Source organism: Triticum aestivum, chromosome 7B, assembly GCF_018294505.1.
Source record: "Triticum aestivum cultivar Chinese Spring chromosome 7B, IWGSC CS RefSeq v2.1, whole genome shotgun sequence".
NCBI lineage: Eukaryota > Viridiplantae > Streptophyta > Magnoliopsida > Poales > Poaceae > Triticum > Triticum aestivum.
The window spans coordinates 605,221,830-605,248,298 of NC_057813.1; the positions used below are offsets into that span (position 1 = coordinate 605,221,830).

A 26,469-nucleotide genomic window follows, 5' to 3' on the forward strand; every position below is an offset into this window, starting at 1 on the left:
GATGTGGTAAACTTTTGAGAATGTTTCACAAAGTTTTAACGTACACGTCTTAGAAATCAGACAATCACCGAGGAAGAAAGAACAGAATAGATTTGAAGGCGAAGTGATCACTGCCGGCCAGTTGACCTTGAATTTCTTTTTGTAAAATTAACATACACAATTACATATTCATGTCAAATTTGGTAATTTTAGTGATCATTTGCTAATAAATCATTAGTGTATATCTAGGCATTTAACAAACCTAACTAAAATTTGAAATGGAAGTGCATGAAATTTTGAAAAATTTGGGTTGAAAGATCCTATTTGTGTTTTGAGTCTATGTTTAGGCATAATCCAACAAAATGAAAAGGAATTTCAAACATTTGTGTGGTGCCAAGACTCAATCCCGAACAAGGAGATTGTTGGTTTTTATAATTAAAAAAAAGCAAATGAAGTCTCAAAAACATGAAACATGGCATGATATCATTATATGGTCCATAGAGGATGTGGTAAAGATTTCAGAAGGTTTTGCAAAAGTTTGGACATACATTGTTTACAATCAGACCATTTCCAAGGATAAATCTAGATTTCCAGATGGAACGAGTCAGGGTTGAAGGTGAAGTGATAATTGCTTCATCGATTGACGCTGAATTTATTTCTAAACCCAACATACACCATTACATGTATGTTTCATGTAAAAAATTGACACATTTTGGGGTTCATTTGCTATATTAAAGTCATTTAGTGTATTTCTACACACTAAATGGATAAATTAAAATTTAAACTGCAAGTGCATGTAAAAGTTGGAAATATTGGATAAAACCCTATTTATATTCCTGAGTCTATGTTTAGGCAGTATTAAAGGGAAAAGGAATTCCAAAGTCAGCGGGCCAACACTCGACCCTGAACATGTACTTTTTTAATTCCAAAAATGCAAAAATGTCTAAAAAACATGAAACCTAATATGGTGCCTAGAGGATGTGATAAATTTATTAGAAGGTTTGATTTTTGTTTGTGCAACTTACATGTTTAGACACCAGACCTTCCTCAAAAGAATCTATGTTTCGAGATGGAATGGATTAAGTTTCAGTACCAATTGACCGTTGCTTCATACGTTGACCTTAAAAACTTTATAAACTCAACATACATAATTAAATTTTCCATGTCAAAATTTGGCATTTATAGGTTTGTTTGTTATATTTAAGTCATTTAGTGCACTTCTAGGCATTTAAAGGATATAATTAAAATCGGAACTACAAGTGCATAAATAAGCTGAAAAAATGGTTGAAAATTTCTGTTTGTGTTCTTGAATCTTGTTTGGGCCTTATTGAAGCAGGGTGCCAACACTCGACGTCGAACATGGAAATCGTTGATCTTATTAATTAAAAAAAGTAAACTAAGTGTGAAAAGTATGATCCCTAGAGGCCATGGTAAAAGTTTGAGGAAGTTTAACAAAAGTTATAGCATACATTGCTTAGAAATAAGACTATCTCTAAGGAACAATCTATGTTTCGAGATGGAACAAGTTAGGTTTGAATACAAAGTGACGGTTGCTTCATTGATTGTCCTTGAATGTCACACTCAGTATACACCATTACATGTTTCATATCAAAATTTTCTTTTTTAGGGTTCATTTGTTATATTTAAGCCATAATGTGTATTTACAAGCAATTAGTCAAGACAATGAAAATGTAATTTTCTAGTGCATGAAAAAGTTGGCAAAGTAAGGTTGAAAATACTTTAGTATTTCTTAAGGCCTTAACAAAGATAAGAAAATAAATAAAAAATAAAATAAAATAAAAGAATGAAAAGAGAATAGCAAAAGTAAGACAGTATAGAAAAGGTAAGAAAAATAGGGATGATCTTGTTTTTGGAAGGTTCTTACCTCCTCTTGTCTTACAGGGATGATCTTGTTTTTGGAATCCTTGATATTTTTCATAGTAAAGAGAAATTGCAGATGATAAATAACTCCTAAGTGAACTTAATAAATAGAGTTGTGCTCCCAAGCAACGACACCAAAAAAATAGTCTTGATGGCCCAAAAGTATAGCGAATCGCAACAGTCTTCGTGGATAGTATTTCAGCCAAATTCATTGATTCGACACAAGGGGTGCCAAAGAATATTTATGAGCCCTCAATTGAATTGTCGATTCAACCACGCCTGGAGAGATAACTTTCTTGTAACAATTTACTAGTAGCACAGTAATATGATAGTAGTAGTGATAGAGTAACAGTAGCAGAAGTAGAAATAGCAACATGATTGCAAAGCAGTAGCAAAGTGGAGTAGTAATGATTATAACGGAAGCAACTATAGCAGGAAAAGTGTTGGCATGGAGTAACGATGGGGCATTCAGATGAGATTCAATATGCAACAGTCATAACTTAGAGCGATACAAACTAGCTTGACATGTATTCAGTATATAGTCATCCGTGCTTGCAATAGGAACTTGCATAACATTTTTTGTCCTACTCTCCCATGGCGGCGGGGTCCCTGGAAACTAAAGGCAATTAAGGCGCTCCTTTTAATAAAGAACTGGGACAAAGTATTAACATATAGTGGATACATGTAATCCTCAAATTATCTTCATCCCGTTAGAGTATCCCAATTGTTGTCATTTCGGGGTCCAGGATTGAGAACAATAACTGGTATATATAACTTGCAAGTATAATCAATAACCCAAGTATATTCATGAAAACATAATAGGTTCAAATCTGAAATTATGAAACTAGGTCCTTAGTGACAAGCATTAAGCATAGCTAAGTCAAAGCAACATAAATCTCAAAACATAGTGGATACTAGGGATCAAGCCCTAAGAAATCTGACACCGATTACATAAGAAATCTTATCAAAATCCCATCTACCTCCATATGCCTACATAAGAGTACTCACACTTGGATGTGAGCATCACGAAATTGTTGATGTAGAAGGGTTGGTGATGACAATATCGACGAATCCCTCTCTCCGAAACCAAGAACAGACTCCAGATTACGGCTCCTGACGAAGAACCGAAGGTGGCGGTGACTCCGTATCGTAAAACACGATGAAATTTCTCTTGTGATTTTTTCGGAGGAGATGTGAATTTATAGTGCTGGAATCAGGTCAAGGCGGTGGCCAGGAGCCCGACACGGGAAGGTGTCACGCCCTGGGGGTTGGCGGCCGCCACCTGGCCATGTGATGGCCTGGTGCCCCCCTCAAGTACTTCTTTACTCCAGTGTTTTTATTTATTCCAAAGCAAATCTCCAGAAATTCCCGTCCAATTCGGAGCACTTTTATTTCTACACAGAAACAACACTATGGCAGTTTTGCTAAAAATAGCGTCAGCCCGGATTAGTTTCACTCAAATCATACAAATTAGATGCCAAAATAATAGCAAAAATGTTTGGAAAAATAGATACATCCAAAACGTATCAATGGCTACCGCTTCCTCCTCCAGATCCACGAGAGAAGACCTATCAAGATTATCATGTGCAAGGAAGGAGACCACAAAAGCGCAACCCGTTTCCGAAATAACATGCTTATGGAGAGTGATATCAATATAAACACTTGCGAGAAACGCCTGAAGCTCCACTTCATCAACGCTGGTACACAAATCAATATAATATTACGAGGAGACAATGAGTTTGTCCACCGAATCTCTAGCAACAACAAGACACTCGCAGTACAATTGTATCCATAAAACTGGCGTCCACATTAATTTTAATATGACCAAAAGGCCGAGGCTGCCATACCTCACGACTAATCGGAGGAACATTAACAGATTTGAACCCATCTTCAAATCCCTTTCCTTTGACGCCAGGGATGAACTCCACATTGGAATGGTAGGACGGGAAGGAAACGTCGTCCAATAGTTATCCACAAAGCTAGCTGAATCCAAAATAGACTTTTTCTCTTAGCAAAAATAAATCATATCGTAAGTGCCAAGCTTTCTAGAACATGAAGTAAGATTTATATACTGAATGGGTTAACTGATCCAAGAAGATAAGGAACCAATCAGGCCCTCGCGACTTGAAAACCTCTTCCCTCGGCATAAATGAAGTTGTACATGGTTTGCTTAGGTGGTCAACTCTTCAGCGAACACAAGTTAGAAGAAAAACTTCAGCGAAGACAAAACAAAACTTGGTCGCATGTGCAATGGGAATCTCAACCATTCTTTGATGCAACCTGCATTTCCTCTAGTTATCACCCTTCTAGGCATAAAAACTGAATTGGTGATCGAACAGGCGAGGCCGCCAGTTCACCGGTTCGATGTTTGGCTTTTATACTACTCCATCCGTCCCAAAATCTTTGTCTTAAATTTGTCTAAATATGGATGTATCAAATCATATTTTAGTATTAGATACATCCGTATCTAGACAAATTTAAGACAAGAATTTTGGGACGGAGGGAGTACAAATAATACGTTTTGTGAACTAGTGTCATACTAAACAGATGTGACAATCACGTACATAAATTTGACTAGAAAGTTGGCCAACCAAGATGATTATTGGGCCAGAGGTGCAACTTATGCACCTGTATATAGCATCATTGGTTTGAATTCCCTTTGACGCAGGTCATTTTTCTATTTTGTGTGAGGCACTGGTTCAACCGCCGGTTTTATATCTTCGGTTGATGCAAAAACCGGCCGATTTACATGAGTTTTTGGTCCAATTACAAGTCGGTCTTTTTAGCTTAAAACCGATAGGGGCGCTGGTTCCGGGTTTTTTAGGTCCGACCACCGGTCTGGTCCGGTTTTTTAAACTATACTTCTAGAGGGCAAAATATGATACGAAAGCACTGAGAGCATCTCCAACAGACGCCCAAAAAGAGCTTTGCACACTAAAAAGTTGTTTTTTTGGGCGCCGCACATCTTCAACAGAAGGTGTAGTGCTAAAAGTTTTTGGACGCGCTCTGAAAACGCTATCGCACGCAACATATTTTGGGCTCCGGATTGCGCGTGCTTCACAATTTGCACTGTGTGCTTTTTGGGCGCGCGTTTTTGAGCGTATACTAAAGCAACGTTGGTCCCGGCGCATTAAAAGTGCTACAGTGACGCGCTATAACTTTTATTGGGCGCGATATTTTTGTGTGGTAGTTGGAGATGCTCTGAGTTGCCATCAATACCACGGACGTGGATTTTTGGGACATGGTGCCACGCGAGGATGTAATTTGGGCAGTCCATGCATGCTATGTGATTAACACTTTATATAGCGGTTAAATGAAGGGAAAACTTTGTTTTTGCCAACTTTGCTTATGCCACTCTAGAATTTGACATCTCACTTTTGCCACTCTTAGCTTTTGACAATACATCACAAATGCCATTTCGTGGAAAAAACAATAATTTTTCATTTCACTTTTGCCACTCTTAGCTTTTGATATGTATCACAATTGCCACTCTAAAACTTTTGCTTTTGCCACAGAATGGCAAAAGTGATATATTGTCAAAAGCTAAGAGTGGCAAAAGTGAAATGTCAAATTATAGAGTGGCATAAGAAAAGTTGGCAAAAACTAGAGTGGCAAAAACAAAGTTTTCCCTTAAATGAATATGCCAACGCTACGCTACGTTAATTCAGCAAATACGGGTATATGAGCTGGTGGTTGGGCATCTTAATTGAAGCTGGTACTTGAGATAGGGATGGCAGTTTTGCCCATGGGTATGGGTACCCGCGGGTACCCTACCCAAAAATAGTGGGCATGGGTAAGAGTTTGAGAGATTTTGTACCCACGGGTAATGGGTATCCATACCCGAAAAATATATGGATAGGGCATGGGTATGAAAATACACCCATGGGTAATCCAATGGATACCCACAGATAGTTAATAAATGAAAATAACTCCTATGACATGTGGGGTCAACATCCAGCTCCTATGGCCCAACCCTAAATCCCGTACTCCCTAAACTGGCTATAGCTCATAGGCCCATAGGCACATGCTCGGCACTCCTCCTACGTCCTACACGTCTCCTCAAAACGATAAAATCTCGACTTATCCTCACCAGACTCCTACTAATCTCTCGATCGCCGACTCCCACCATCGGCTCCCATTGCACCGGGTTTCCACCAGCTATTGCTCATACTCGCTTGATTCCTGCAAGAGGCTTCCCATCGAAGGAGGCCGCATCAGCGCTATGCTGCTTGCCCGTCATCACTTGAATTTCGGACTTATCTATCTACCTCTTAAAAAAATTAAATGCTATACATTGTACCCATTGGATACACATTGGGTATAGGATACCCGATGGGTATGGGCATGGGTATAAATATATACCCATGGGTATTGAAGTGGGTGGGTATAGAAGGTTTCTATGGGTATGGGTTTGGGTAGAAGAAGGTCGTACCAACCCATACCCTACCCATTGCCATCCCTAACTTGAGAGATCAATGTGAGGTGCTGCGCATCTTTAATGCCCAGTGGTTTTCCTGCACACCTTGAATGTTGGTAATTAAACCGCATGGGTTAACGACTCATTTCTTTTTCTTTGGTCAACCGTTGTTCATAGTACTTTTTTTAAGTTGTTCATAGTACTTGTTCTTACAAGAGATCCTGTGGGAAAAGTGTTGCTAAATTTCTTCCGTCGTCCATTAAATATGCCACTGTAGGGCGAACGGAAACAAAATACTTTTCCTTACTCTAGATAACTTTTTTTCCGGGATTGTGATAGTGCCTCCCCTAGTGGAGACGGTAAGGTTCGACATATATATGATGTTTTATTTTTTCAAATGTCATATACATGGTGTTAGGGGTCTAAGACAATTTAGTTACTAGTCTTTCTTGAAATAAAAAATGTTAACACAAATATGTATATATGCCGTGCTTTAAAAACTGGATTGCAAGAAACTAGTATTACATTTAGGAGCAGCAGCATTGTGGTCTTCATTACTACTAAACGGACATGATAAGGATGCAAATAATACTAGCAAATTAACATGAACGTGAGTACATCTGCTAGTGTGGATTTTGATAATGAGCCATAATCAACATTGAGGGAGTCCTGGATTAGATGGTGTCCGGATAGCCGAACTATCACCGTTGGCCGGACTCCTGGACTATGAAGATACAAGATTGAAGACTTTGTCCCGTGTCCGGATGGGACTTTTCTTGGCGTGGAAGGCAAGCTTGGCGATACGGATATGTAGATCTCCTACCATTGTAACCGACTCTGTGTAACCCTAACCCTCTCCGGTGTCTATATAAACTGGAGGGTTTTAGTCCGTAGGACGAACAACAATCATACCATAGGCTAGCTTCTAGGGTTTAGCCTCTTTGATCTCGTGGTAGATCTACTCTTGTACTACCCATATCATTAATATTAATCAAGCAGGAGTAGGGTTTTACCTCCATCGAGAGGGCCCGAACCTAGGTAAAAACATCGTGTCCCTTGTCTCCTGTTACCATCCGCCTAGAAGCACAGTTCGGGAACCCTACCCAAGATCCGCCGGTTTTGACACCGACATTGATGCTTTCATTGAGAGTTCCTCTGTGTCGTCACCTTTAGGCCCAATGGCTCCTCCGATCATCAACAACGACGCGGTCCAGGGTGAGACTTTTCTCCCCGGACAGATCTTCGTATTCGGCGGCTTTGCACTGCGGGCCAATTCGCTTGGCCATCTGGAGCAGATCGAAAGCTACGCCCCTGGCCATCAGGTCAGATTTGGGAGTTTGAACTACACGAATGACATCCGCGGAGACTTGATCTTCGACGGATTCGAGCCACAGCCAAGCGCGCCGCACTGTCTCGATGGGTATGATCTAGCTCTGCCGCCGAACAGTGCCCTGGAGGCCGCACCAGCGTCCGCTCCGACCCTTAGCTCAGAGCTGACTTCGCCGATCGAGGACGAGTGGCTGGACACCGCCTCGGGGACTACAATCTCTACGGCGATTGAGCCGAACACCATCCCTGTCCTTTGCAAAGCCCGTGACTCCGAGGTGCCGGACTCCTCTCCGGACTCCGAACCTCCCGCGCCCCTGCCAATCAAATCCGATTGGGCGCCGGTTATGGAGTTCACTGCCGCGGACATCTGTCAGCACTCGCCCTTTGGCGACATCCTAAATTCACTAAAGTCTCTCTCTTTATCAGGAGAGCCCTGGCCGGACTATGGTCAGGAAGGTTGGGATGCAGACGACGAAGGAATTCAACGCCTACTCACCACCCACTTTGTCGCCACTGTCGACGATTTAACCGACATGCTCGACTTCGACTCCAAAGACATCGACGGTATGGACGACGATGCAGGAGACAACCAAGAACCAGCGCCTATAGGGCACTGGAAGGCCACCTCGTCATACGACATATACATGGTGGACACCCCAAAAGATGAGAATGACAATGGAACAACGGAGGATGACCCCTCCAAGAAACAGCCCAAGCGCCGGCGTCAGCGGCGCCGCTCTAAATCCCGCAACAGCAAAAACGGTGATTCCGGCATGGGAGATAATAACACCCCGGACAGTGCCGAAGACAACCCCCTCCAGCAGGATTCAACACAGGAGGAGGAAAAAGCCATCCCTCATGATAGAGCGGCAGACAGAGAGGTAGAGGACGATAATTATATGCCTCCCTCCGAAGATGAAGTAAGCCTCGACGACGACGAATTTGTCGTGCCCGAGGATCCCGTCGAACAAGAGCATTTCAAATGCAGGCTTATGGCCACAGCAAGCAACCTCAAAAAAAAGCAGCAGCAGCTTAGAGCTGACCAAGACTTGCTAGCTGACAGATGGACCGAAGTCCTTGCAGCCGAAGAGTACAAACTCGATCGCCCCTCCAAGAGCTACCCAAAACGCAGGCTGCTACCCCAATTAGAGGAGGAAGCACCCAAACCTACATCACCAGTGCATGACGCGGCCGACCGGCCACCTCGTGGCCGCAACAGAGAGGCCTCTAGGCCCTCCACTAAAGCCGCACCCCAGCGTCGCTCGAAAAGTACAAAGCCACGAGGAAATGCGCCAAACTTGCGAGACATATTGGAGGACAAGGCAAGGCAAATAAGATCGATCTACGGATCGCGTGGGCGCCCCACGACACGTGATGAAAACCGTCACACCGGATACAACAATTCTGGCTGGGCCGAACACAGTAGACAAAGCTCATTTGAGCTGCGTCGTGATATAGCCCAATACAGAGACGCCACACACCCACTATGCTTCACAGATGAAGTAATGGATCATCAAATCCCCGAGGGTTTCAAACCCGTAAACATTGAATCATACGACGGCACAACAGATCCTGCGGTTTGGATCGAGGACTATCTCCTTCACATCCACATGGCCCGCGGTGATGATCTACACGCCATCAAATACCTCCCACTCAAGCTTAAAGGATCAGCTCGGTATTGGCTCAACAGCTTGCCAGCAGAATCAATTGGTTGTTGGGAAGACCTGGAAGCCGCATTCCTTGATAATTTCCAGGGCACATATGTGCGACCACCAGACGCTGATGACCTAAGCCACATAATTCAGCAGCCAGATGAATCGGCCAGACAATTCTGGACACGGTTCTTAATCAAGAAAAATCAAATTGTTGACTGTCCGGATGCAGAGGCCCTTGCAGCCTTCAAACATAAGATCCACGACGAGTGGCTTGCCCGGCACCTAGGACAGGAAAAGCCGAAATCCATGGTAGCCCTCACATAACTCATGACCCGCTTCTGCGCGGGATAGGACAGCTGGCTAGTTCGCAGTAACAACCTGACCAAAAACCCTGGTAGTTCGGATACCAAGGACAGCAATGGCAGGTCGCGTTGCAACAAGCACAAGCGCCACATTAACGGCGATAATACTGAAGATACGACAGTCAATGCCGGATTCAGAGGCTCTAAACCCGGTCAGCGGAAAAAGCCGTTCAAAAGAAATACTCATGGCCCGTCCAACCTGGACTGAATACTCGATCGCTCGTGCCAGATACATGGCACCCCCAAAAAACCAGCCAACCACACCTACAGGGATTGTTGGGTATTCAAGCAGGCAGGCAAGTTAAATGCCGAAAACAACGACAAGGGGCTGCATAGCGATGACGAGGAGGAGCCCCGGCCGCCGAACAATAGAGGACAGAAGGGCTTTCCCCCACAAGTGCGGACAGTGAACATGATATACGCAACCCACATACCCAAAAGGGAGCGAAAGCGTGCACTAACGGACGTATACGCGATGGAGCCAGTCGCCCCAAAGTTCAACCCGTGGTCCTCCTGCCCGATCACTTTTGATCGAAGGGACTACCCCACTAGCATCCGCCACGGTGGATTCACCGCATTGGTTCTTGACCCAATCATTGACGGATTTCACCTCACTAGAGTCCTGATGGACGGTGGCAGCAGCCTGAACCTGCTTTACCAGGATACAGTGCGCAAAATGGGCATAGACCCATCAAGGATTAAACCCACAAAATCGACCTTTAAAGGCGTCATACCAGGTGTAGAGGCCAACTGTACAAGCTCAATTACACTCGAAGTGGTCTTCGGATCCCCGGATAACTTCCGAAGCGAGGAATTAATCTTCGACATAGTCCCGTTCCGCAGCGGCTATCACGCACTGCTCGGACGAACCGCATTTGCAAAGTTCAATGCGGTGCCGCACTACGCATACCTCAAGCTCAAGATGCCAGGCCCTTGAGGAGTAATCACGGTCAATGGAAACACCGAACGCTCTCTCTGAATGGAGGAGCATACGGCGGCCCTCGCGACGGAAGTACAAAGCAGCCTCTTAAGGCAATTCTCGAGTCCGACTACTAAACTTCCGGACACCGTCAAGCGCGCCCGAAGTAACTTACAACAAGACCACCTGGCACGTTCCGAGCACGCGTAGCAATGCGGCCCCCACCCCAACCCTCGCGAAATCGCGAGACCAGTACCACGCGTACATAACTACGCTCTGGAGATACCATGGGCATAGGGGGAGGGGCGCGACCACGACATGCCCAAAGTGCGGCTCAACCGCACAAGGGGCTCCCAATTGTGTCATTCTTTTTTTTCTTATTCTCAGGACTCCATTTTCCAGAAGCCCTGTTCGGCAGACCGGTGTCGCAGTCTCGCCCTTCTTAAGAAGGGACCTCCCGTCGAACTCCGGAACCACTGAAGGTTCCGGTGCGGAGTCCGGCCCAGGGCCGGACTTAGAACCCCTTGGGGTTTGATCCCCCTTAAGCCCAAAGTCCGGGAGGTTGCCTTGCGGCACCTTCGAGACCTCCTCCTCCTGGCTGGGCCCCTTTTGGGACCCCACCTCGGCGTCATCAGCAGCGCGAGGAGAGGAGGCGGCCGGAAGTGAAGTGATGTTCATGTCCGATGGAGCCAGGGAGCCGCTCGTTGAAATGTCGAGCCCGTCCTTGGGCGGGCTGCAGGGTTGTATTCGGCGTTAGGAGATTCTATGCGACAAACGAAACGCCATGAATTATTCTGGTATCCGGACACTTACGATGTCGCCAGGGGCTTAGCCCTCGGTGGCCACTCCTCTTCGCCGTCGTCGGCGTTGGTGGAGTAGTCCGGAGGAAGGGTCCTTCCCTTCTTGGACCCACTGGGGAGGCCTTCCTTTTCTTCTCTCCCCCCGCTGGGGGAGAAGCCTCTTTTTTCTCCTCCTCGTCTTCGCGGGAGGAGTCCGCCTCGGAGTCATCGGACGATGAGTCCGATAACACCTGACGCCGGGAACTCTTTCGGGTTCCCGTGGCCTTCTTCTTGGCCTTCTTATCCGGCACCACGTGAGGTGTCGGAACCAGCAGCCCCGTCAATCAGGCGCCCGCTGGGTCTTCTGGTAAGGGAGCCGGACAGTTAACCTGCCCGGACTTCTTCTGCCAGGCCTGTCAAAGGTAGGGGAGTTTAGATCCCGCATAGAGTCAAACTATGGAAAATAAACGTCCTGTAAAGGGTAAAATAGCTTACCTCGCCGGCTTGACGCTGCGAGCCGAATCCGCGATCTTCGGTAGCGGATGCGGGAGCCTCGGCGCCCTTGAACAGCACCTTCCAGGCATCTTCGTACGTAGTGTCAAAGAGCCTGCTCAAGGTTTGGTGCTGTGCCGGATCAAACTCCCACAAATTAAAGTCCCGTTTTTGGCACGGGAGGATCCGGCGGATGAGCATGACCTGGACTACGTTGATGAGCTTGAGCTTCTTGTTCACCAAGGTTTCGACGCAGGATTGGAGTCCGGTCAGCTCCTCCGAATCACCCCATGATAGGCCCTTCTCTTTTCAAGAGGTGAGCCGTGTAGGGAAGCCAGATCGGAATTCGGGGGCCGCTACCCATTTAGGGTCATGCGGCTCGGTAATGTAGAACCACCCCGATTGCCACCCCTTTATAGTCTCCACAAAGGAGCCCTCGAGCCATAGGACGTTGGGCATCTTGCCCACCATGGCACCTCCGCACTCCGCTTGGCGGCCGCCCACCACCTTCGGCTTGACATTGAAGGTCTTCAGCCATAAGCCGAAGTGGGGCTGGATGCAGAGGAAGGCCTCGCACACGACGATGAACGCCGAGATGTTGAGGATGAAATTCGGGGCCAGATCGTGGAAATCCAGGACGTAGTAAAACATGAGCCCCCAGACAAATGGATGAAGTGGAAAACCTAGTCCGTGGAGGAAGTGGGTGAGGAACACCACCCTCTCATGGGGCCCGGGGGTGGGGATGAGCTGCCCCTTGTCGGGGAGTCGATGCGCGATGTCGCTGGACAAGTATCCGACCTTTCGCAGCCTTTTGATGTGCCCCTCCGTGACGGAGGAGGCCATCCACTTGCCTCCCGCTCCGGACATGGCTGGGGAAGGTTGAGGCGAGATGTGCGGACTTGGGCGCTGGAGCTCGAGTGCACGGAAATGGATAAGCAAAGGAGGAAGAAGGCGTAGGTAAAAAGGTGGATCCTTATCCCCTTATATGGACGGACGAAACTATGCGTCCCCACCAGCCTGGTAAAACTCGCTTATCTCCCAAGCACTGTAATCAATGGCGCGGTTGGGTTACCCACGCCCGTATTAATGAGAATCCTGGAATAAGGGACACGATCTCTACTTTGACAAGACGTGCCAAGGAAACCGCTTTGCTAAACGCGCTGAGGTGGAGCAGTAAATAAAGGCTTGGCCGTGGTGTGGTGTCACGCCACGAAATACGTCAGCAGATTAAATTTGTGTAAATATTATTCTCTCTACGGTGGTATGTGGAACTTATTTTGCAGAGCCGGACACTATCCTTGTGTTCAAAATTTTCTATGAAGTATTTGGAGGAGGAACCCGCCTTGCAATGCCGAAGATAATATGTGCGCCGGACTCGTCGTCATTGAAGCCTGGTTCAGGGCTACTGAGGGAGTCCTGGATTAGGGGGTGTCCGGATAGCCGAACTATCACCGTTGGCCGGACTCCTGGACTATGAAGATACAAGATTGAAGACTTCGTCCCGTGTCCGGATGGGACTTTCCTTGGCGTGGAAGGCAAGCTTGGCAATACGGATATGTAGATCTCCTACCATTGTAACCGACTCTGTGTAACCCTAACCCTCTCCGGTGTCTATATAAACCGGAGGGTTTTAGTCCGTAGGACGAACAACAATCATACCATAGGCTAGCTTCTAGGGTTTAGCCTCTTTGATCTCGTGGTAGATCTACTCTTGTACTACCCATATCATCAATATTAATTAAGCAGGACTAGGGTTTTACCTCCATCGAGAGGGTCCGAACCTGGGTAAAAACATCGTGTCCCTTGTCTCCTGTTACCATCCGCCTAGACGCACAGTTCGGGAACCCCTACCCGAGATCCGCCGGTTTTGACACCGACAAACATCATTATGATGGGATCACTAGGATGTGGGCCAGGTATCATCATTGTTGCCGAAAGGCCAGCATACGTCTGGTCTCTGACATAGTTTTTGGATTATTTTCACAACTGCCACTTCTACCCATCTCCTCCTCTCGCCTGGGGAGGATATCCTATGCTCCCACACATTAGGTGTTCCCATGATACAATTTTTCAAAAAACATATTTAGATGTTTCAAAACATTCTGAAAATAATTATGAGTGTTCATAAGACATATGTCGACAACCTGTTAAAAGTTCAAGTCAAAAATTCGAAATACACATGGGGAAACAAAAAGGACAAAATCCGTATGTAAATATTTTCATTCTGGCTTTTGTCTTTTTGTGGCACTATTCATACTAAATTTGTCTTTTTTGTTTCTCAATGTGTGTTCCAAATTTTGATTCGACCTTTTTACAGATTGTAGACACATGCCTTTTGAACACTCACAATTTTTTTTGGAATTTTATGAAACGTTTAAAAACGAATTTTGAAAAACGGGTGCATGGTAGCATGTAATGTGTGATAGCATCTAATATTTTCCCTATCGCCGGAAGCTGGTAGCACATAAATGGAGAGTAACTCAATGCGTGTTGCAGGTACCCATCCAGACTGACAAAACTAAATGCGCTCAGAGCGGAAAAGAAAATTATACTACCTGTATACGGTCAAGAGATATTAGTATACAAGCTTTGTGTATTAAAACTGCACGAATCACGTGAGAGCTGATGGACAGAATTACATCCTCGCGTGGCACCATGTCCACTGGTGATTTATCGTCAATACCGCTTCTTTTGTTGGAGTCGAAGGGACGCCCTCTCACACAAAAAGCATAGCTTTGACCCAAGGAATGGACGCGCCGGTGCATGTTCTCGTGTTCCCGTGGCCGCTGCAGGGCCACATCAACTGCATGCTCCATCTCACAGCCGCCCTCCTCGACGCCGGCTTCCGCGTCACCTTCCTCCACACCGAGCACAACCTCAGCCGCCTTGTCCCAGCGGCGCTGCCGCCGGGCCTCCGCCTGCTGTCCGTTCCCGACGGCCTCCCGGACGACCACCCCCGCTCAGTACGCAGCCTCAAGGAGCTCTCGGAGTCCATGTTCACGACGGGCAGCGCTGCGTACCGCGCCCTGCTCCTGTCGCTTCGATCCGATGCACCGCCGTTGACCTGCGTTCATGGTTTTCACTTTCAGTGAGATTTCGATGAAATTCATTGAATTTCAGTAATTTCAGTCGACACTGAAATATTATGTTTCGGCCAAAATATTTCAGCAATTTCAGTATAGAACAACAATTCCAATATTTTTCAAAATATTTTAAAAAAAATTCAAATTTTTAATTGAATTCAAGTGAATATTTCGATCATTTGGCTGAAATGGAAACTGAAATCACTGAAATTCATTGAATTTCAGTGATTTCGGTTGGTGCTGAAATTTTTCTGAAACTGAAATTGAAAACCATGCCTGCGTTATCGCCGACGGCATCATGCCGTTCGCAGTCGACATCGCGGAGGAGCTCGGCGTCCCGGCTCTCGCCTTCCGCACGGCCAGCGCGTGCAGCTACTTGGCGTACCTGTCCGTGCCAAGGCTCGTGGAGCTCGGCGAGGTCCCCTTCCCTGCAGACGACCCGGTGCGCGGCGTCCCAGGGATGGAGGGCTTCCTACGGCGGCGAGACCTTCCACGTGGAGTCGGCCGCAGCGAGGACGGCGCCTTCGACCCCATGCTGCTGGCGATCGCCGAGGGCATCGCTCACGCCGGCAAGGCGCGGGCACTCATAATAAACACCGCCGCGTCCATGGAGGGTCCGGCGCTCGCGCGCATCGCGCCGCACATGCGCGACCTCTTCGCCATAGGCCCTCTCCATGCAGAGCATGACGCAGCCGCTAGCCTGTGGAGCGAGGACGACAGCTGCATGGCGTGGCTCGACGGCCACGGGGACCGCTCCGTTGTGTACGTGAGCCTAGGGAGCCTCGCCGTCATCTCGCACGAGCAGTTCACCGAGTTCCTGGCCGGCCTCGTCGCCACCGGCTACGCCTTCCTCTGGGTGCTCCGGCCGGACATGGTCAAGACCACAAGCTCCGTGCTCCGAGAAGCCGTCAAAGAGGCGGGCAGCAAGGCGCGCGTGGTGGAGTGGGCGCCGCAGAGGGGCGTGCTGCGGCACCGCGCGGTGGGGTGCTTCCTGACGCACGGTGGGTGGAACTCGACGCTGGAGGCCGCGGCCGAGGGCGTGCCGATGGTGTGCTGGCCCTTCTTCGCCGACCAGCAGATAAACAGCCGCTTCGTAGGCGCGGTGTGGAGGACGGGTTTGGACATGAAGGACCTTTGCGACAGGGCCATCGTAGAGGGGAAGGTGAGGGAAGCCATGGAGTCCGGCGAGCTCAGAGGCAGGGCCCATGCAATGGCGCAGCAGTTGAAGCTAGACGTTGCGGTGGGGGGTTCGTCGTCATGCGACCTGGAGCGGCTCGTCGGCTTCATCAGGGAGCTCAGACCCATGCAAGTCCAGTCAGGATGAAGATGTGGGGAAGGCCGTTCTCCGGTGGAGGTCCCGTGCGTGCGTGAGCCTATGATGATGTATCTCAGTCGTACTGCTTAATTATTACTCACTTCCTTTCAAATATTTGTCTTTCTAGATATTTCAACAAATAACTACATACTAAGCAAAATAAGTGAATCTACACTCTGAAATATATCTATGCACATCCGTATATGGTAGTCCATTTGAAGTCTCTAAAAAAACAAATATTTAGAAACGGATGGAGTAGTTTTAAGTATGCATCAGTCACGTCACTTTTTCTCCATCATCATGACAACTTTCGTCATATTCCTGAAACCATTCTCCTCCTTTCCCTATCAGAGTGCACACAATAATACTTCACCCTCCCATGCTTTCTTCACATGATTTCAAAGTTTGAATCTAATTTATCTTTTGAACAAAGAGGCTAATTTATGATACGTTTGCATCTTTGTGTTTCACGCAATGAGGACTTCGAGACAACACCACTTTTCGAATACATTTTAAAAGACGAAATATGTATCTGGCAACCATGTGGCAGTTTGCAAAACGATCTACCGCATCCTGCGCCGTCAGATCGGGCAACCGCTCGATCTGCATCTCCCCCGTTCGCAACTCCTACGCCCGAGCGCCCAGGCATGGCGCCGCGAGCACGCATTGACCGGCCATCAGTAGCTTCGGTCGAACCACTTGTTCCCTTGCACCCCTCGAGCACCAGTGCCTCCTCAAGTCGCCGCCATAGCCCTTCCACGGCCAACACTTGCCGGTGCAGGAGCTCCATCACCATCTCCATGGGATTCCTGCCTCCCCTGCAGCCCATCGAGGACCACGTCCTCCACACGTCTCGGCCATAGCAGCCACTGCTGCCCGCTGTTCTGCTGGCCGAGCTTCTAGCCAAGGCCATAGGCTCCGGCCAGCGCCGACTTGAAGATAGGACACTTGCATCGATCTCCTTCATCTTTTAACAATAAGTTCTGTGCTCATCTAAAATGGATTCGCAATGAAGAGATCTATGAATTTCATGTTGAAGTCGACACGATTCGTAGCCTAAATCAACAACTAAGATGGATAATTGGGAGTTCTTTATATCTGTGTTTTCAGTTTTCAGTTTTCAGATACAGGTTCCATTGGTTGGAGGTTGAAGACAACATTCTCAATGGGCTTCAGAAAGAGAAAAGAGTTGGGCTATGCCCAATGCTATGTAGAGGCCTAGTTAGGAAAAGTTAATGTTGGCTAAAAAAAACATGTTTTGTGGTTTTTTTAGCTTCACGGGTGCATCATTTGTACTACATTTTAAGACCTAACGACTTACATATAAATATCATGCTAACTTTGATTGAAGAAAGATTGATGTAGAAATATACCCTCGGTAACTTCTATGTAAATACCATGATAATTTATATACAATTGATATGATAATTTACGTACAAACACCATGATAAATTTGACATAGAAAATTATTATTGAAAACAAACCCCGGTAACTCTATGCAAATAGCACGGTAATAATACGCACTGTAGACATGATAACTTGCGCAAAAACACCGCGGTAATTTTGAACCAAGGAAAAAAGTTATTAGAAACATACCCCGCAGACCTGATAATTTTACCCGCAAACAACATGGTAATTTTGACCCCAGGAAAAAAGTGGTTGAAAAACATAATTAACCACATTAACTTATGGGTAAATAAGATGATAATTAACGCTCCGCGGACTTGATAGAATACATACAAACACCCCAATAACTTTGACCCCAAGGGATGTATTACAAATGTGCCACCGGTAATCTCTATGTAAATAACGTGGTAATATAAGCACCGCTTAACTGATAACTTACATACAAAACATGATGATAACTTTCTGACCCGGAAAACTTTTCGTTGATAAACATATGCTCGCTAATTTATGTGTAAATAGTACGGTAATATATGTGTCACATACCCGATAATTTACGTACAGAACACCGCGGTTCCATTGACCAAACAAGAAAATTTTGTTTAAAAACACACCCTTGGTAACTTATGTGAAAATAGCATGGTAATATACGAATAAGCACCGCGGTAACATGTTTTACAAAGGGCAAAAGTTGTTGAAAAACATACACTCGATAACTTGTGTGTAAGTGCCATGATAATATATGAACTGCAGATCTGATAACTTGGGTATAAACACCACGGTAACATTGACCAAAAGGAGGAAAGGTGGTTGAAAAACATACCCTTGGTAAATTGTGTGCAAATAACACGTTAATACACAAACCGAAGAACTGACAACTTATTTACAAACACCGTGGTAATTTTTTCGGGGAAACACTGCGTTATTTTTTGACCTATGAGAAAAAATTATTGGAAATTTTACCCTAGTAACTTATGTGAAAATTGCAATATAATAGCTAAAGTGAAACTTGATAACTGTATAAACATCGCGGTAATTTGAAACATGGGATGTAGTATGTCAAAACTTCATGTTTTTTGTCCTCTTTTTGTATGCTATCAGGCTTCCTCTCAAAACCATAACCTACACTAAAAACGGCATGGTAACTTTCACGAAGGGGAAGGGGGTTGTTAAAACATACACCCCCCCCCCCGGCGCGCACTTTAAATTTTGTGCAAAAATTATGATGTTGCACATGTCAAAGTTATTGTGATTTTCACGTTGTAGTTACCGGCCTTCTCATGATATAGTTACCAACTTTATCATGTCATTTTTTAACCAGGGGTGTTAATGTTTGAAGTTATCAGCATGCACATGTCATAGTTATCATGCTGCTCGGCCAAAGTTATCAAGCCTAAAATTAAGCTTTTCGTTGGCATGGTAGTAGAAAGAAGAAGGGTTCAAATACCGTTGTTTGCATACTATGGACAACAAGTTAAGATGGGTGGGATGATTATTAGGCATAGCGGGCATGCATTTGACCTGAGTTCAAGTCCCCTTTTAGCACTTTATTATTTCTTTTTCTTCCCACCTAAATTAACTAGCATAAAACCGGGAGAGATAAAAAACCGTTTTGAAAATAAAAATTAGGAGGAAAAAAACCGTTTCTTCTTCAAGTTCCATATCCATCATTTTGAAACCATGTAAATACATGATAAGTATGGTACATGACGGAAAATATTATTTTTCCCAAAAGCTATGAACAATATTATAAAGTTTTATTATGTTATTTATGTTCTCTAGTTAGGAGCCATGTTTCACAAGGTTAGTATGTAATGAGTCGAATACACCATGTATCAAATTTTATTATGTTATCTTGTGGTGTATCATGTATCACTAAGTTTCATAAAGTTTCACCATCTTTTAAAATTTGAATTCCACAATGCAAAATAACTCAAAGATAAATATTCCAATGCAACAATAATTCAAATAAAAAAAAACTACAATCCAAACATAAAGTTCAGAAATAACATAGTTCAAATTTGAATTCAATTTATTCGGGCACATGTTCTTATTATCCATACGAGACGCCCACAAATGCTCAATTAGATCATTTTGAAGTTGCGTATGAGTTCCTCAATTGAGAACTGATGGTGCATCTAGAGAATTTGGTCAAACATTGTTGGATTCTGCCCTGGAAGCTTGACAAGATCACACATTTGATGAAAATGTAGGCAATGGTGAACTGCCTTACCCTCATCATCCACAATTATGTTGCAAATGATTACACAAACTATCGTCACCTCCCGCGATGTCTCTGGACCCATTTCTAAAAGATAGGCTTGGTGCACTCTCCACATCCTTTCCAGTACACTTTTACTTTGCTGAAAAGTGATTTTTGGTTACCTATCGGATCAGAAATGGTCTTGAAAAAGGTCACCCACGAAGGATAGATACCATCACAGCAAAACTAAAATAGTATCTCATGCTATACTCACGCCCATTAATTGTGTAGTTGCACGCAAGATCTTGGTCCACACACAATCTCGCAAACAATGGAGGCCGTTGCAACACATTGATGTGATTGTGAGACACTGACACACCAAAGAAAGAGTGTCAAATTAAGAGGTCTTGTGACACAACTACTTCAAAAATGATGGCCTTAGTATTGGCGGTGCTCAGCATATGGACAATCCTTCCATTTGAAGTGTATGCAGTCCAGGAATCTGAGAAATTTCGGCACATACTGAAATAATTTCCTTTCGGTTAAAACATTTACGCAATTTCGGTAGTACACATAAATTCAAATTAGTTTTAGATTTTTCTAAAAAAAAATCGTTGTATCTCAGTCAAATTCAAGTTGAAACTTTTGTCCTTTTGGCCGAAATGAACACCGAAATAACTGAATAAAATACAATGATTTCAACAAAGACCCCTATAAATCCCGAACATTCGGGATTTGAGCATGGCAAATCAAATGTTTTTTTTGTGTGGCAGTTTTAGTGATGCGTGGATGGCAAGTTTAGTTGGCAAGCATGACAAATCAGTGCTTAATGTAAAGTAAACAAGCTGGTTAAAATACAGAAATGAGAAAAAGAATGTAGACGCATCCGTGGGGGGAAGTGAAATTAAACAGGATCGATGATGGTAGTGAAATTATTCCAGTGAAGCAAATGGGTTGACAAGTAGATGAAACAGATGGATATTGGATGGTAGTACTACCAGTACTAGGATTTTAGGGGCGTCCGCGCTTATTGGAGGAGTAATTAACTAAAGGAACAAATTATTAGAGCAGCGCGCAGGAGAGAGAAACTACGAAAGCAAATTGAGGCACAAATGGCCTAGGCGGTGGCGGTGGGGGCGGCTACCATCTTCTCGATGGCCTGCAGAGCCTCGATTGCGTTCCGGAGGTAAAAGGCGAGCTCGGAGGAGAAGGCGGCCATGGGGTTGGCGGCGATCTCTTCCTTGACGTCATCGGCGGCGGAGGGCAGCGGCTTGGTGGGGTCCTTGTCGAACTGCTTGGCCTGCTCGAGGTAGGTGTCCATGCGCGGCGTGGCGAAGAGGCGGGCGGTGTCCGTGACGTCTCCCCTGTCAGCGAACCGCTGGCGGGCGTGGGAGGTATCGGAGGCGAGCGCGTAGGGGCGGCCCTGCGCCTCGTAGAGCTCCTTGGAGGCCATGAGCTTGATGAGCTGCACGAGCTCGGCGCGAAGCGAGTCGATCAGCTTCTGGCCGTCGTCCAGCAAGACGTCCTCCAGTGCATTCTGCGCGTCTACAAGCAAGTAGCGCGCCCCGTCGAGGTCACCGTTGTCCGCCAGGGCCATGGCCTTCCTGATCGCCTCAGCCTGCCGCCGCCGCGCCAGCTCGGCCAGCACCCAACGCGCCTTGCTGCCGGCGACGGTGGCTGGGTTCGGGGTGCGGAAGATCTTGAGGTTCTCGGGGGTTTGGAGACCCTGCACAATCGACTGGGCGCTGTAGCTGTGCTGGGCCTCGGCCAAGACCGCGTCGTGCCGCGTCGTGCCGACGGCGCACTCCGAGAGCGTCATCTTGACGGTGACCTTGCGCGACTCTCCGCTGAAGAGGGTGCCGAAGTGGATGGTGATGACGCCGGCGGCGTCCGTGGTCTTGGTGTAGTCGGTGTCTTCGGGCACCACCATATCCTTCAGGCCGTCCGCTTTCTTGGGTGTGAGGATGAGCCGCACGTCCTGCGCGACCACGGTGAGGAGGCCACCCAGCATCTGGGCGAATGGCTTGGTCAGGTTCGACCCGTCCACCACGGTACTGAACGTCCCCGCCGGGGGATTTCTTGGCGATGTCGTTGAGCAGCTAGAAATGGGATAAATCATCAGCTTCATCATCTATCACCACCTTAAACAGCTGGACTTTGCTAGGCAGAGATAGATCGAGCAGTTACCTGGTGATCTGAGTCCTTGCCGAGACCGAACGTGTAGACGCCCGCGCTGCCGAGATCGGTCTCCCTGGCTTCATTGGCGGTCTGCAGACCGTCGGACAGGAGGAAGACGTTGGCGCTGCGGGATTTTACGATCTTGCGGCCGTCGAAGATTGCCCGCGCGGTCTCGAGACCACTCTTGATGTTAGACCCGCCGTAGGCCTCCAGGCCGTCGACGACGGCCTTGAGGTCCTTCTGGGCATCCTCCGTCATGGAGCGCAGCGGGCAGTGCCGTTTGGCGCTGTTGTTGCAGGTGACGATGGAGAGACGGTCCACCGGGGTGAGCTTCATGATCACGAACTGCATCGCCTGCTTCATGCTGACGAGCTTCTCCTCCGCCATGCTGCCGCTCACATCCAGCACCACCACCAGGTCCAGCCCCTCCCTCACCACGGCGCTGGGCGCGGCGTTCAGCTCTACCACCGCCGTCACCTCGTCGGCCTTCAGCGACACGTCGTCCCTGCTGTACGCCGGCTTCTTGATCTTTACTAGCCCCTTGGTGCTCCCTGCATGCATGCATATAATTCATGATCATGCACATATCCGATCATTATTCCTATAAACACTCTTGTCTATCAAACCGCATGACTGTACCTTTATTCAAGGGAGCAGGGTTCTCATCGTCGGCGAACATCATCCTGAGCTTGCGATGGCTAGCTGCTAGAACCGGCAGAGTGCTGGTCTGTTTAGCAGCTAGCAGCTAGCAGCTTACTCAGTGAGCTACTGTCTTGGTGCTTGTGGATGCATAACCTAACAACATATTTATATATAAATATCTACTAATGCTAGCTGTAGTCCTGTCCTGGATCTCGATGGGGGCCTGTAGCTCACACGACTTAGAGACTGCATGTCCATTTTTCAATGAAAAAAATAGCACGCTACAAAATATAGCGAGGCCCTTCTTCAAATGCTACACAAGTTATAGCACACTAATAGCATATGCTATATTTCAAAATAATGTTTGAATTTTTTTTTGAAATATATCTAGAAATAGATGATGTGACCGCCAGGTGTTTCCGCTCACGGCCAGGTCTTTCCACTGCCGTCGCTCGCGACCAGATTATGCCGCTGCCCCCGCTCACAAGCAGATTCTAGCGCTGCCGCCTCCGCCACTCATCTCGGCGGAATAGATGATGAGAACTAGGGTTGTGGTTGTGGCGGGGGGAAGTGAGAATGAGCGCGAGAGGGTCGTGGCCGACGGGTGAATTTGTGCCTGCTGGGCTGCGCAGTTGTGCTTGCCTTATTTTCTGTTTCTTTTTCACCATGCACGCTATAACGTTACACACTACAACGTTATAGCGCGGTGTACCATGCTAATAACGCGAATAGCGCCATAGCGGCTGAATTCTCTAATACGTAGCGTTTTCTCTTCAAATACGCTTTAACGGCGAAATAGCGTGCTATTTTTTGGTTGCTATTTTTAGTACTAAAATCGAATTCGTTCCATGGATGTGGATCTGCATCATAAGATGCTCACCATCAACTGCAACTGATAGCCTGATACTCAATTTCCCGCTCTAAGGTGTCGCCACGCCTGTCTTCGTTTGATACTCCCTCCGACCCATAATTTTTTTCTTTCAAGGAAAAATATATGAATCGTACTATCGCTCATTTAATACAACTTTTTTTATGCACCAACCATAGAATAATATTTCTACAGTAATTTAATTAAAATCCAAATATAAATATTTACAAGCAACAAAAAAACAAAATTAAAGTCAAACAATGCCTTTTTTTGGGGGGGGGGGGGGGGAGGGGAACATGATAAAACTAATGTAGATGTCTACAAACTACTGCAAGCATCAGTAATCCACTGATTTAGCTTACTTAAATGCTTTTCTTTTATTCTATGCTGCAAGAATAAAAGATCTTCTTTGAGTCTGAATTTCCAGCAGTTTATGCTTGGCACTTCTCTCCTGAATATCTTGCCACTTTGTTGGGTCCAAATTCTCCAACAACCTTGAATTAATGACCATTGCAATTGCTGCTGGCAACATACAATGGATGAACATAATATCATCAAAGCATGAGATCCCAGGCTTTCTAGAAGGAATAATGTTGTCCCGATCGAGAGTCATGGGCAAAATTGCAATCATAGAACAAGTGTCTCGGAGTCTCTTCGGCATGCTCACTACAAAACACACAGTCATAATAATCTAGATGCATGTTTTTGAATATAACCAAGAGGCAACTTTGAATATAATTTTGTATACGAATATGCTAAAAAAGTTTCAAGTATTTCCTAAAACAAATCGAATGATATTGTCCCCTTTAGGGAAATTTAGATTCATTTACTTATTTTTGAACATGCAATTCATATATCCATTTTTACTGTCTTTCTCCTAGATATTCCCCACTTTTAAAATCCAATCATCTTTCAATCACCCTAGCATGATTTTTTTTTCATGTAACGTGACTATATATAGTGGCTTGGGATGGTATAGTTCTCACATCTTATGTTCGGTTATGGGTTTTTATTGTGTGTCATCATCCACCTAATCATTTCAAATCCAATGGCACCACCAATATATGATCTCTAGTCGGTTGCCAGTAAGATTAGATTAATCCTATTGATCTTACTAACACCAACTTGAACATGAATGTTTAAGTTGCCAGTAATGCTTTCAAGTTTATAAGTTGTGCTATACCAAAAAGTAGATCTACCATGTTAACAATCACACGTATTGTTTTTGATCAAAATTTCTAGCACACATTGCTATATAATTTTATCGTATTCCGCCTTGGATATTCATTTGTGACACATCTAGTTGCATCACGAAGATCTATTAGCTGTGGTATGTGTAATTACACTTATGATGATCTCTTGAATAAAAAGAATGACTGCCGAATGGAAATCCTGGTTTTTAGTTTTTTGTCAACTATATCTATTTTTTCCCGTAATATTGTTCTTTTAACACATTATGATAGTAAAAATATCCAACTTACATTAAATCTACGTGCCTTCCTCGCATAGTTTGAAATAACATAGGCACCTTCGTGCACTTTGTGCAACTTTTTTCTTTATGTCACTCCTTATTCCATATGATATGGTAACTTTTATACGTACACCAAATCTCATAAATTATTTTTTGTAAGAAATGATATTGACTTAGCGGAAGAAATGCCACATAAGCGGGTACACGAGAGCCGACCCTAGGCGAACAAATTGCTCACATGGCCCCCGCACTTGGGCAGCAGGACTGTATCACAGCATTACCCTTTTAATTCCTATATATTTGTATTTTTCATGGATCCGAATACAACATGTTTTTTGTCACAGTTTCTCTAGAGCTCTAGAACTCCACCCCCACCACAGTCCACCACCAGAGATCAACTCGGAGTCCATCGGAAGGCTGCCATCACTCATTGTCACTTGGAGTTTTTATGTAGCTTGGAGGTGTATTCATCATCATAGATCCTCTAGACCCCTAGTATTTGTCGATCAATTTGTTTTGAACATTCATCCTCGTGATTTTATTTTCAATTAAATCTCGTGTGAGAGAAGTGTTTATCCCTTATTATTTTCTGTGACATTCATGATGTTCACCCCATCCACGTGTTAGTAGTGTCCTGTTGGTGCATCGTATGGAGGGGAGTATGCCATGTATAACTTTGATATGATGACTATTTGTTTAATTCATGACTACTAGGTGTGTGTCTATATATATATATATATAGGGTGGGTCTATTATGATAACGCCCCTTAAGACCTTATTCTGCACATCGAATTGTTTATTCTGATAACACTTAATCATGGCACCGCCCACCTAAACCGAACCCATGCCTGTACCGAACAGAACTGCACGCACTCCTTTTCCCCCACCTCCCATGTCGTTTTCCAGCCGCGGCGCCCCACGGCACAACCCTCCACCTCACCTACCACGCCGCCGGCAGCCGCATCCGCCTCATCCTGGCCAGATCCGCGTCACCACGGCCGGATCCACCATCATCCCCACTCCTCCCACCTTCTTCCTCTCCCCATCTTCTTCGCTCCGCATGCCCCAGCCACTACTGGCGCCGACCGCCCCAGCCGACTGCCCCGGCCAACTCCCAGTGCCGCCCGCCGGGATCCAGCCCACACCAAGCCGCCATTCCGCGCCGCCGAGGCCTCTGAGCCCCGTCACGCTACCCACCCCACTCCTCTCTTCATCCCCCAGACTCACCTTCCTCCCCCGATTGGATCCGGCGGCTCCCTGTTCAACGCTACCTTGAGCAGGGGAGCTCACATGGCGGAGGGCGGGGCGGCGGGCGGGAAGCCGAGGCTGCCCCACAGCGGGCAGGTGCTTCCCTCCCCTACCTACTTCCTTCCCAGTGGATCCCGACCCAGCGGCGGGGAGCTGCTCTGGCCAGCTTGCTCGCCCCCCCCCCCCCCCCCCCCCCCCCCCCCCCCCCCGCGGCGCTGCCAACCCCGCGTTTGTGCGCCACCGC

At 46.2% G+C, this 26,469-nt stretch overlaps 1 protein-coding gene and 1 pseudogene across 1 annotated transcript; one reads left to right on the top strand and one right to left on the bottom strand.

Annotated features, from left to right (window-relative positions):
• Positions 1-14,560: 14,560 nt before the first annotated feature.
• LOC123158255 (myricetin 3-O-rhamnoside 1,2-glucosyltransferase UGT709G2) lies at positions 14,561-16,220 on the top strand. Its single transcript, XM_044576318.1, has 2 exons — positions 14,561-14,876; positions 15,172-16,220. The coding sequence occupies exons 1-2, from the start codon at positions 14,561-14,563 to the stop codon at positions 16,218-16,220; spliced, it is 1,365 nt and encodes a 454-aa protein (XP_044432253.1).
• Positions 16,221-20,935: 4,715 nt separating this feature from the next.
• On the bottom strand, positions 20,936-22,678 carry LOC123158256 (E3 ubiquitin-protein ligase WAV3-like; annotated as a pseudogene).
• Between the last annotated feature and the right edge of the window lie 3,791 nt (positions 22,679-26,469).